General features: G+C 34.0%; 1 protein-coding gene across 2 annotated transcripts in view; it reads left to right on the top strand.

Annotated features, from left to right (window-relative positions):
* Window positions 1-13759, top strand: part of ITGA1 (integrin subunit alpha 1) — a 164378-nt gene that overhangs the window by 137868 nt on the left and 12751 nt on the right. For both annotated transcript variants that reach the window (XM_045438298.1, XM_045438288.1), the window contains exons 21-27: window positions 710-786; window positions 3658-3747; window positions 5107-5209; window positions 8600-8713; window positions 10530-10634; window positions 10796-10900; window positions 12046-12138. In XM_045438298.1, the coding sequence (XP_045294254.1) occupies window positions 710-786; window positions 3658-3747; window positions 5107-5209; window positions 8600-8713; window positions 10530-10634; window positions 10796-10900; window positions 12046-12138 (687 nt within the window). The remainder of the gene's footprint in view (window positions 1-709; window positions 787-3657; window positions 3748-5106; window positions 5210-8599; window positions 8714-10529; window positions 10635-10795; window positions 10901-12045; window positions 12139-13759) is intronic.

Below are 13759 nucleotides of genomic sequence, written 5' to 3'. Positions count from 1 at the left end.
TTTTCAAGTAATTTTTGCATGGGCTTTGCACTTAGAATATACTTTGATTTCAAAATCTATATTTATAGTTTAAGCATTTCAGTATCAGGTCAAAATGGAATGGGCACCTTCTTTAGCCTTACTTTTCTGCTAGCATCTTTCCTAGTTCTGAAGACTCATAAAAAATTCCAAGACTTATATGTGCACACCAGTCAGGGAGCTCAGGAAAAGCAGAACAAAAAGGAGCTCACTGAGAGACTCTGGCAGTTTGACCCTTTGTGAAGTATTGTAGTTCAAGCCCACCCAATAAAGCTTCTATTGGAATTATGATTGCTACTTCAAAGCAAGAAGAAAACAGCAGAGCTGAAGATTCTTTAAAAAAATGTTTTTTAATGTAGCTCAAAATATATGTGAGAGAAGAAAATACAGAAGAAAACTCCACACATATATGGTACAACCATACAAATCTCATGACACCTGAATTCTAGTCATCCCTTCTATGAATGAGCCTAAATTGATTAAAAGAGCTTTAAAATCAAAGTTTAAAAGTACATGTATATCTTGTTCAATTTTTGAGATGTGATGAGGTTTTATTTTATAAGGTAAGATTTTGTAAATAACTTTATAATTTGAGTCTAAGTAATATCATTAATGTAATTAAATATTTTAATCAATGTAAACATTCTACTTCTTTATCTGCTACTAAACTAAAAATATTTTTATTTCATAGGTTACTTTCAAAATATTATTTCAGTTTAACACATCTTATCTCATGGAAAATGTGACCATTCATTTAAGTGCAACAAGGTTGGTCGATATGTATGCATGACTGTGTTATAAGTATATAATTTCTTCCATTTATTTAGAATATTTTGCTTTATAGATTCACTGGAACTTACAACTTTTATGAGGATCAGTAAAAGTAGAAGGCAATGAACCCCTTTAGTTAACAAAAACATCCTTATGAATAATTAAAAATAAAGAAATTTTTATTTAATGGAACTAATATACCTAACTAGATTAAGCCATTGGTCTAGGAGCTGTAAAACATATTGTAATCATACATCACTTATATCTGCCAAATTTCATTTAAATTTATTTAGAAGTTTACAGGATTGCTAATTTAATTTTTACTGGCAGCCCATAGAGTCAACTGAATCGTTAGATGTCCTTAAAGGCTCTTTTTTTTTTAAGTTTATTTTATTTGTTTAGAGAGAGAGCACATGAATGGGGAAGGGGCAGAGAGAGAGCGAGAGAGAGAACCCCAAGCAGGCTCCATGCTGTCAGCTTGGAGCCCGACACAGGGGTTGATCCTACAAACCATCAGATCATGACCTGAACTGAAATCAAGAATCAGACGTTTAACCGACTGAATCACCCAGGCACACCTAGACTTAAAGTTTTATGATACCTTTTTATAGTTTAATATATTTTATACAAAGAAGTCAGAGCTTCTGAAAGATATCATAGAATACCCAGACTAAAAATGAAAGGCTCATGAGGAAATTGAAATAGTGTCTTAACTTTCTTCTAAGTGTAATCATCCACTGGACCATAAACTTGAGATAAAGTTCTATCTTTTGTTGCTTTACTCCCCAGTAACTAGCATGATCCCTCATACTGAATTAATATAGAGTGAATGAATAAGTGAGAAAATAATGTGTAAATGAATTCTGTATGCTCAGTTTAACTCAACAAATATTTATTTGACATCTATGGACAAGGCATTGAATTAGTCCACAATAGGGAATATAAAAATTAATATGGGCATGAACCTCCTCATAGGGTGAAAATTATAGCAGGGCACTGAGACTAGTATATAAATTATTATAATATAGGGTAGAACAAGGAAAATTCATTCAAAAAATGTAAACCATGTATCAGAAATTTTAAACAGAGGTTGAAATTATATCTACTGGGCAATGAGACCCCAAGAAAACTTTATCAAGATGATTGTAATTGAGAAAGACCTTAAGGGGTGGGTAGCAATTCACAGAGAGGTTGGTAAATAGAATTAGGTAGAACATTTTAGACAAAATATAGAGCTTGAGCAAAAACTCAAAGATGAACCATTAGATCTATTGGTGGAATACTAGATAATCCATTGTAGCTCACATATAGAGAATACATAAAGGAGTAACAGAAGATAAACAGAAGGTGTACATTTTACCATGTTGTGGTAATGTGTGTTGAAATGTATTGAAATGTCAGGATGAGGCATTTTTTCTTAACTGAGCAAGTCCTAAGAAGCCAGAAAAGTTTTTGAGGGGTGAAGTCATATATACAGAGCTGTTTCTTAGGAAGATTAATTTAGCTACAGCAGGGAACAGGTGGGAGAAGAGAAGACCATCCATAGCAAAAGCCCAGTCACATAAATATCTATCACCCAAAGCAAGGTGCTGTCTTCACTGCCCTTTAGCTTGCACAAAGCCACTTAATACACTTGGGAATAGCAGAGCCATTAAAATGTCCTTGTTGTCCATTCTGTGGGACCAGATGCTAGGTGCTTGGTCACTCGGTGGAGGGGGTATGTGATAAAAATAATGAAATCTAACTCTCATTAGATATTTCTTACATCTAGGCACAATGTTAAACACTTGGCACTTATTATAATCATTTATTTATTGATAAATCCCTGTTTTATAGATTAAGAAACCTTGGCAAAGAAAGATTAAATAATTTTAAGAAACCTTGGCAAAGAGAGATTAAAGTGTGTCAATGTTTAAGAACAATCCCATGCACTCTGGCCCCAGAGCCAGTGTTGGTAACTGTTACATACCTCACCTCACATGTGTGTTTTTTTTTAATAGAGGGGAGTATGAGATACGCATATGTATGTATAAACATACATATGTGTTTACATAATACATAATTGAAATGACAACTTAAATCAAGGGAATAAATATATTCTGAACAAATAACATAAGCATCAAGCAATAAGCACAGAAAGACTATTAAAACAAGAAGATCAAAGATTTTATATTGACTCTCCACCATGTGACCCTAGTTGAGTCTTTTGGTGAGGTCCTTGTCTATAAAGAATAAATAAGAATCACTTGTATGATTTGTGTTAAAAACACAAATTCCTAGGCCCCAACTCAGATCTACTAAATCTGTATTTCAAGAAGAGAAACCCAATAATCTGTATTTAACAATTGACCCAAGGATATTTATCATAATCCTTCTAAAGAAGTTTGAGAAACCTTGGACTAAATTGATGTAGTTTTCAACCCAAGCTGCAGCTCAGAATCAGCTTAGAAAATTTAATAATACCCACCCCCCTCCCCACCCTGGTTTAAAAATGACAACAACAACAGAAACAAGAATTCTATCCTTGGGGCGCCTGGGTGGCTCAGTCAGTTAAGCGTCCGACTTCGGCTCAGGTCATGATCTCACGGTCCATGAGTTCAAGCCCCGCGTCGGGCTCTGTGCTGACAGATCAGAGCCTGGAGCTTGCTTCAGATTCTGTGTCTCCCTCTCTCCTGACCCTCCCCCACTTGCACTCTGTCTCTTCCTGTCTCTAAAAAATGAATAAACGTTAAAAAAATTTTTTTAAGAATTCTACCTGTTTATCCTTTTATTTAGTTGCCAAAATAAACTTCCCTTTCAAATGCTCAGAAATGTCTCTAAATAGTCAATGGTTTAATGATTTGTCCAAATGTGCTGTGTATTTCCTAGTGACAGTGAAGAGCCTCCTGAAGCCCTTTTTGATAATGAAGTTAATATTTCTATCCCAGTAAAATATGAAGTTGGACTTCAGTTTTACAGGTAGGAGGAAACTGCATTTTTATGTTGATGTCAGTCTATAAACCCAATGGTTCTCAAAGTGTGGTCTCTGGCCAAGGGCATCAGAAGCACCTGGAAACTTGTTAGAAAGGCAGATTCTTAGCCCCACCCCAATCCACTGAATCAGAAACTCTGGGGCCCAGAAATCTGTGTCAAACAAGCCCCCCGGGTAATTCTCCTGCACTCAAAAGTCAGAGGCCAAGCCTACTAAATAATTTTAAATGTGAGGTGCTAATGATCCTGGATTACATTAGCAGTCCAGTCTTCTGTCATAAATGCAAGCTGCAGATCTAGAAGTACATCACAAATGGCACTGTTCTTAGAGGGCACCAGCATGTTTCTTGACCATCATTCTCATTGTGAGGGATCTAGTCAGCCTGCCCATTCTGGACACACAAGATTAAATCATTTCTCATTGACCAGAGCTGTTTATTTCTTGCATTATTCTAAACTGTCCTTTCCCCTAAGAACTTCTGATCTATCCAAACACAAATCGTATTGGCAAAATTTCCCACTATAATTTCTCTTGCTTAAGCAAGATTCCAAGCTCCTGTTAAATAAATATGTGCAATGTATACAGAAAGTGTAAGTATATGATTCTTATACTTTCACAGTTTAGTGTGAAAGTCTGATCATTTTATTAATTTATTTTCTATGGCACTTTGCTTTTTCTGATAACAAACAACAAAAATGTGAGGAGTATAGGATATACACATAAATTTTGTGTATATTACTTAGCCTCCAAATTCTATTTGCTGTTTTCTATCTTGCTGTTACCACTTCTCTTGGTACAATGATTTTCCAAGAATTTTTCATTTTATTGAAATAGAATTTTGGCAAATACCTATTTGTTTTATTGTACTAAATTCCACCAAGTTCATCCAAAGAACATGGAGAATTTTATGGAAAAGATTGAATTTTTAAGTTTGGCAGTAATAAAAGACTTTAATGTGAAAAGGTTAACAATTTTTTAAATCTATTTAAATTTCAGCACTATGAAAAAGACCAACTTTTAGTCTCATTATTCATTAAATGTAAATGATATTAGTGAATTAGTGGAAACTTTTTACTTGGTAACAATGAAACTTTCAGTTTAAAAACTGTATATATTTTAGCACTTTAAGACCAAATAAACATTAGTGATTATTGAGTGAAATTATATAATCTTTCTCATCCCCCTCAAAGATTTAATTTTAGGTTTCAGAGTAGAAGAATTTGCCTCCAATTTGAAATTTCTACAAGTACTTTTTGTGGGATTACCTAGTATAAAGAAAAAGAATGAGGTCAAATAAAAGTTAAGCTTTGTTGTGTTTTGTTTTTCTTCTTTCAATTAATTCTCAGCTCTGCGAGTGAATACCATATTTCAATTGCGGCCAATGAGACAGTCCCTGAAGTTATTAATTCTACTGAGGACATTGGAAATGAAATTAATGTCTTCTACTTGGTAAGAAATTACCTCTAAATTAGTATAGTAAAGGAATAATTTGTAAGTTTATAAATTAAAGTATTAACAGACACATAGAAACCTGCTGATTCAACAGTTAATCCCTATATTCCAGAATATTTTTTTATAATTTCACTATTTTGAAGTAATTTTATTTAAATAATTATTGATAATTATACTTTGAAGCAATTTTAAAAATCTAAATTTCTAATTTCCTCCTAAGACACAGTTAGATGACTTCCTAGAAAAACTAAACTTCTAAAACCAAAGAGATACTACCTATAAACCTGTAGACTTTATTTGCATTGCAAGTGTGAGTGAAAAAAACACTTTAAAAAATAATTATGACTATTTCAGAAAATTGATTACTTCAGATGTCTTGGTAATATTTTCCTTTACTCAACAAATAAATATGTATCTCCTTCAGCTCATTGCTACCTTTCATATGTTCCTTGTACCACATCCTTAAGTGATGTTTTCTGTTACATTTATTTTTCTCTTTGAATTCATCATAATGAACTTTCCTAACCACTATAGCAAACAATTACGGAATTGAGCCAGACTTGCATTTTAGGTAATGCCTACTTACAGACACAGACTCAAGTATGTTATTCAAGTAAAAGAGGGTCCAATTCAAATGATGAATTTAAATATATATTCAGAAGTATGAATAATGCAATGTTATTATAGGTGAAAATGGTCTCAATCTCTTTCCAGTGAGACAGGAAGTTCTCTTACAAAGTGAAATAATTGTATACTCTCAAGATGCGTTCCATTGTTTTTATCTGTGCTCCTTGCTGAAATTCCTATGACAAGCCATATTCTAGAAATTAGCATGAATGCCAGTCACTTCATTACTGAGATAAATCTTTGAAATTTAGGCTGCCAAGTTCTTCTAACTCCATTTGCTATTCCCAGATTAAAGAATTCAGCAAAACACAAGGAAGGAGAGAAAAAAGAGAGGAATTTTTAATATTATAGATCTTCATATGTTGTTACTTATTAGGGACCAAACTTGAAACATGTACTCTCAAACTATTGTAAATAATGTTGATAGAAATAACATTGTTAAGAATATCCTTGAGCATAATCTTTTGTATGTCTGATTATTTTTTCTTGAATAAAATCTAAAATTGGAGTAATGGAATAAAAAATAATGTGAACATTTTCTTAGGTGAGAGCCAGTGAATTTACTGCTAGAAATTTACTATAGGAAATTACTGGTGGTAGAAAGATTTATTCTCAGAGATATTCTTTTTTTTTTTTTAGTTTATTTATTTATTTTTAAGTAATGTCTACACCCAACATGGGGCTCAAGCTCACAACCCCAAGATCAAGAGTCACATGCTCTTCTGACTGAACCAGCCAAGCACCCCTGGGAGATACTCTTATCAGTGTCATTTATAGTAGTTTAAAAATTGAAACCTGGGCACAATCTAAAAGCTTAACCACATGAAATTGCTTAAATAAATTATCATATATTCAATGGAGAGACAGCTATTAATAATAGTTCAGAGGGCCAATTTAATTTAATTTAATTTTTTTATTTTAGAGAGAGAGAGCATATAAGCAGGGGAGAGAGAGAGAGAGAGAGAGAGAGAGAGAAAGAATGTTAAGAAGGCCCCACACCTAACACATGGTGCCATCCCAGGACCCTGGAATCATGACCTGAGTGAAATCAGGAGTTGGATGCTCCATCAACTGAGCCACCCAGATGCCCCACAGAGGGCATATTTTAGGTTAAAGAAATCTTGATTCTGCTATCTATAAGCTCTGTGATCATGGAAGTTCTTTATTCTCATTCTAACCTTGTTTCCTCATAGGTAAAATAGGGGTAATAAGAGAATCTACCTCATAGGGCTGTTAAAGGGTTAAAGGCAATAATGCAAGCAGTGCCCGGAATATAAATAAATGTTTAACATAAATAAATATTGATACTGTGATTATTATTAAGCAGCTAATAAAAGTCATATTCTTAAATATTCTTTAAGTTTATAGGAAAATACCATGACAATACATTTTACAAGTGAGATGCCAAATTTTATATTTTATATGATACAAATTTTATAATATATGCATAAATGTAAATGATAGGTAAATTGTACACTAAAATGTCACCAATGTAGTACAACTGTAGGAAACTTCTGTTTATTTTCAATATTTTCCAATATTTCTGTAAAGAACTTTGTTTTTAATCAGAGAAAATGAATGTTAATTACAAATTACATGATTTTTTTTTACATTTTGGAAGAAAACAGATGGAATTAGACTGGGAGGCCATGGCAGGGAAGTTCAGGGCATATTACAATAAGAAGGCAAGTGTCAAAGAGCATGGTTAAGAAGCCAGGCACTGCTGGTCAGGAATTTCTAGAATTCCAAGATTAAGGGATGCATTTAGATTTGGCAACCACAGGGAATTGTTTCAGATCTGTGTAGCTCTCAGTCTAGAAGTTTCAGTTAGGTAGATCAGTTGGATTTCCTGGCATCTGTAGATTAAGAAGCTTCCTACTCCCCTAAGGATTTGGCCCAGGAAGGCTGTGAAGAAGGCATAGATCCTGGAAATTATGCTTGCATGGAAGAAGAGAGGGCTATAGCACCTGGTTGCTCCAATTCGATTGCACCTCTTCTACCTGTGAGGACTTTTGAACAGTAAATTCAGGTTCCTGCTGAACCTCATCCTGCCCAACTTTGAGCACCCCTCTCTATGGGCTACACTCACCTTTGGTGGCATGCTGTGATAGTAAGTTTGAATTTCAGCTTAATGGATAAAAATAGAGGGGCGTTGAGAGGAGAGGCAATGTGACTCTCATCCAACCAGATTATCGATTGTTATTGACCCAGTAGCCATAGCTGGGGATACAGTTATGCAAGGAAGCAGGTGCATATCTGGTTTGCCTGTGCAGTGGTGACAGATCCCATGTAGCTGGGCTGAGGGACGATTTGTGGTCTTAGGAAATTATGGCAAGCACATTGAAGCAAACAAAATATGCTCTCTTGTTCTGAGTCGATCGAGTAAATAAATGTTCTCCTTCCTTCCCACCTCCAAAAGTCTAACTAGTATGTCCAAAAAGATGATAAGGATGGTAAATTGACAAAAAAAAAATTAATTCTGAATTTCCTTAATCCCAGTCCTATTTTGGGAGTGGGAGCGGGAGCATGAAGGAACAATATATATTTGTAGCTGATACATATGGCCACTATTGAACATCCCTATTTTTTGCTTAGTTATTTCAGTTCTCTGTCCAGTGCCATCAACTGTCTGAATTCACTTTCGGGTTCAAAATATTTCACAATTTAATTCATCAATTAAGAACAGGCATTCTGCATAATACAGAAAGGGTGCTATTGGAAGAGGAAGAGAGGATTACCTTTCTATTTTTTTTCCTGTAGATTAGAAAAAGTGGACATTTTCCGATGCCAGAACTTAAGCTGTCAATTTCATTTCCCAACTTGACATCAGACGGTTATCCTGTGCTATACCCAAGTGGATGGTCATCTTCTAATGTAAGTCATGTGTGCCTTGGAATTACATCATTATTGTTATCCTTTTCAGTATGTATTTAAAGCCTTTTGTTTTGCGTGCCATTTCTGATAAAGAATTTACCAAAGTAACATGGAGAAGCAGTTAGAAAATTTTAAATAATAATAATGACTTCCATTGACTACTTAGTAGGTATGTTAGTTTCCTACAACTGCTGTGGTAACAAATTACCCCAATTGGGTGGCTAGAAACAACAGAAATTTATTTTCGCACGGTTCTGGAGGCCAGTGTCTAAAATCAAGGTGTCAACAATGTTCGTTCCCCCTGCAAGGACCCTGTTTCCAAACAAGGTCACATTCACAGGTTCCAGGTGCTAGGACTTGGGCATATGTTTTTGAAATCATATCCACCAGAGTAGATTTTAGATAACTACTTGTTGACTTGTGCCTTAAAATGTGTGTTATATTGTTATAGCTTTTATTTGTTTGAGGTGATCAAACAGCTTTGTAAGAAGACTTCTTGATTGCTCCTAAGAACACACACAGCTGCACATAAAACAGCACAGTACTATTTACTCACTTATCCCGAACAGTAGCAATATCACACCCACTTTGTACCCATAGCTTCGAATGAGTCAATGCGGTAAATTGTTATGGTTCAGTCTCTAAGACATAGAGAATTGTAATAAATATTCAAGTAATGCATGCATATTTTCAACATTTAACAATCTGTCTTCTTTACAGAGATTTAAGTTAAATTGTTCTCAGAAATCAAAAAATAGCAATAGTGATAGTTGGATTATAATATTTAAATGCTCTCCTATAAGCAAGGAAAAATTAAAGCTCTACCATTTCTCTCTAATCCCAAAAAAGAAGATTTGTGAGCATGTGGAAAAATTAAAATTGTACCTTTCCTATTACTTATGAACCTTTATCCTTACTACCTTTTATCAAGGATGTAGAGAGTCTTGATGAGCAAGAGCTTTATTAGAGCAAGTCTAGAAAACCAATCCAAGCACTAGCTGTCTTGTAAACCTGCCATTTTAACCTTTATAGGTTACTTACATCTTCCTCCCACATAGACCAAGTGTCTTGTTCTTGGTGTTTAGAGACTCACAAAATATTATTGGATGGATACATAAATACAGACAAAAGTTCCTCTCTTTTTTGTTTGTTTCACAAACCACCATATGAGCCATCATATTGAATAACAAATGCTAACCCCTTTTTTTTTCAGTAGAGTTTTTAAGTTCTTTTCTCCCTTTGTATTATGGGAATTTACAAACTAATGTTTGATGAAAACAATAATTTTTTAAAAATTTTTTCTAATGTGTATTTATTTTTGAGAGAGAGAGAGAGAGAGAGAGAGAGAGAGAAACAGAGCAGAAAGACAGGGAAACACAGAATCTGAAGCAGGCTCCAGGCTCCGAGCTGTCAGCACGGAGCCCGACACAGGGCTCGAACCCACAAACCACAAGATCATGACCTGAGCTAGGCAAGGAAGTCAGACACCCAACCGACTGAGCCACCCATGAAAAAAAATAATTTAATGAGTGTATGAATTATGCAATAGTGCTTTCTACTAACATCCTTCTGTTTCCAAAACAACCTCAGTGATATCTATCAAAATTCAAAAGTAGCATGCTAGCATAATTATTATCTGGGAGTGGGTGTATATGGCTGCTACAGAATAGCTTCTTCCATATTGCACATTTACGAAGATGCATCTTTCATCTCTGACAATGGCTGTCATTCACAGATTCTTCACATTATTGTACTAAGTCATTTTTCCCTCTGACATCTGGCATTGTCTGATAAAAGAAATACTTTCATTTCTTAGAATGCAAACTGCAGACCCAGTAGCCTTCAGGACCCGCTTGGTATCAACTCTGGGAAGCAAATGATTATATCAAAATCTGAAGATCTCAAACGAGGCACAATTCTGGTAAATTCAGATAACAAGACAAGTGCTACTTTTATCTCATGCTTTTTAAGTGAACAAATTCAATATCAATCTAAAAATTACTATCTTTTAGAATATTTTAATATGTTATCTTTTTATTAAATGGCAAAGATACTAATATATACCTCTGGACATTTAAACAGGACTGCAGCACATGTAAATTTGCTACAATCACATGTAATTTGATTCCTTCTGACATGAGCCAAGTGAATGTTTCACTTATCTTATGGAAACCAACTTTTATAAAAGTAAGTGATTGCATTGTTCTCTGCCATTATTGAATTATTTTAACAAATATTTGTTCATTACTTAGTATGTGCAAGGCAGAGTGCTTCTGTAGAAAGAACTAGAAATATTTTTTAAAATGTGGTCCAAGCTCCAGCTCTATTGAACCAACGATTTGGGTCTCATTTTTCCTTGTCTGTTAGCAACTAAGTTATCTCAAAGGTACCCTTTCAGATATATACTCTTTTATCAGTCTCTCTTATTATTTTTTTTTTTTGCACATCTAGAAATAAATACCTATGCAGTATTAAAGTTTGAATTTATCTTTCTACTTTAGAACTCAGTTAAGGGACAAGGAATTATAAAGGGACAATCCTTGACACCATTAACAACAAATAGATCTAACATGTATTATGGATTCATTGTATTAGATCAGACTTTACATATATATATACACACACACACATGCATACACATTTATATGTACTATGTATATATACTTACATATATATATTTATTTTTATATTATATATATTTTATATGTATTGATACATTTATGTAATTTATGTATATATTATATTTATATAATATGACATATATAAATATAAATATATTTATATTTAGGACATTTTTTAGCTCCTAGTAGTCAAATCTGTCTGGCAACAAACTACTTTAAAACTTAATCCATTGTATTTTGTGTGATTTGTGTCTCTATTATAAGTGGTGAATTATATAAAATTTCCATTTTTAGGTTTGACCATATTAAGTTGCTATTTTGTAAATCACAAACTATTGGGTATTGGCAATTTCACGTTTAATCCTAAAAAGCTTCTGTATAAACTTTGTTACCAGAGCATAGCTGTTTCATACCTAGCTAGCTACATGAAAGTGGGGCATGGTTTGAGATTTGGTTTTGCTAAGGATAAATCTGAAGAAAATGATTTTGAAAATTTTTCATTCTATAACAAGGATCTAAGTGACAGTTCGAGTGCAGAGAGGAGGGGAGGGTGATCATTTGAAACCGCCATTCCCATCTGGATGTTAACAAAACCAGTGTTTTTAGTCTCTCAGGAAAATCTCAATTTTAAAAATCGCACTAGCTCAAGCATGACTCGCTCTCACTGTGATTAGCATAATGTATTGAAAATAAATCCTGTTTGCTTTTCAGGCACGTTTTTCCAGCTTAAATCTTACTGTAAGGGCAGACCTTCAGAGTGAAAATACATTACTGATTTTAAGTACTGGCAATCAAAAAAGAGAGGTAAGTACAACTCTAAGTTTTGAAAGCCTTATACATTTCACTCTGGATTTTGTGACACAACGTTTTGTAATTGCTTATAGTCCCTAAAACAGTGACTAGCTAGTCACTGAGTAACAGACACTTTTGGCTTCAAATTATACTTAATCAGCTTCAAGTGTGATTTCAGTCTTCTTTGTAAGAAACTGGGAAAAAGCCATGATATTTACAATTAACATGCCACGTTTGACTTTACTGCTTGTAAGTAACTATCACAATAAATTGATGTTTTTACTTTCACCTTGATAACAAATGATGCATTTGTAATTTACCTCCTTAAAAACCAACGTTATAAAATGCAATTGACATTTGAAGAGCAAACTTGAAAAATGCTTTACAGAAAGTAATGGTACACTGTACAGAAATAAATGTAAATTTTTAAAGGTTTTCTTCATTTAGTCATTGGGAAATATGAAGCAAAAATGAGATATTATTCCCTCATACAAATTCACACTTTAGTCATTGGTAAAAATAAAATGGTTTGAGTTTTTTCCTACTGTATTAATTTAAAATAAGGCCAGAATACTAATTATAGATGTGGATATATAAGCATGATTTCTCCTCTTCTCATGGAGAGTTTAAATATCCCATGTGGATAGTGTGAGTCATAAATCTTTAAATTTTATTTAAGAGCTACCTAACATTCAGATGTTGCTTAAAAATTTCTTATTTCAGGGGCGCCTGGGTGGCTCAGTCAATTAAGAGTCCAACTCTTGGTTTCACCTCAGGTCATAATCTCATGGTGGATTGTGGGATCGAGCCCCACATCAGGCTCCACACTGAATATGGAACCTGCTTGGGATTCTCTCTCTCCCTCTCTCTCTCTGCTCCTCTTCTGCTCACACTCTCTCTCTGTCTGTCTGTCTCTCTCTCTGTCTCTCAAAAATAAATAAATAAACATTTTTAAAAAATTATTTCCCACTAATATGTATTTCAAATAATCCCAATGAACTCTAGTAAGTATTCACCTTTAAGGAATATATGCATATAATGTATACAACATATACATATAATGTTTACTTATGTTATAAAGAGTACTGACAAGGGCATCTGGGTGGCTCTGTTGGTTAAGCATCCCACTTCAGCTCAGGTCATGATGTCGCGGTTCACAAGTTCAAGCCTCGCATCGGGCTCTGCACTGACGGCTCAGAGCCTGGAGCCTACTTAGGACTCTGTGTCTCCCTCTCTCTCTCTGCCCCTCCCCAGCTCGCGCTCTCTCTCTCTCTCTCTCTCTCTCTCAAAAAAAAAAAAATGAATAAACATAAAAAGTTGTTTAATAAATAAAATAAAATAAAATAAAATAAAATAAAATAAAATAAAGAGCACTGATAAATGCAAAGTTGCTCCACATTCAGAGAAGCCAAAATATTACCAGTCAGCACCAAGCCCCCAAAATGAGTATATATTATATTGGAAAAGAGTACATTTGATTCCTAGATATAGTTTGTTAAAATTTTATAATTAGTTTTATTTCCCCTAGGTGTTAGTTTAAAATTCCCTATGAAGCTTTTTATTCAATAGCTCATCCTAAAGGAAAACTATACCTGCATTGTTAAATTACAAAATGATCATTTTGTAATTGTGT

The sequence above is a fragment of the Leopardus geoffroyi genome, chromosome A1, assembly GCF_018350155.1.
Source record: "Leopardus geoffroyi isolate Oge1 chromosome A1, O.geoffroyi_Oge1_pat1.0, whole genome shotgun sequence".
Taxonomy (NCBI): Eukaryota; Metazoa; Chordata; class Mammalia; order Carnivora; family Felidae; genus Leopardus; species Leopardus geoffroyi.
Note: the sequence above shows the minus strand (reverse complement) of the source record. Positions and strands in the feature narration are given on the sequence as shown.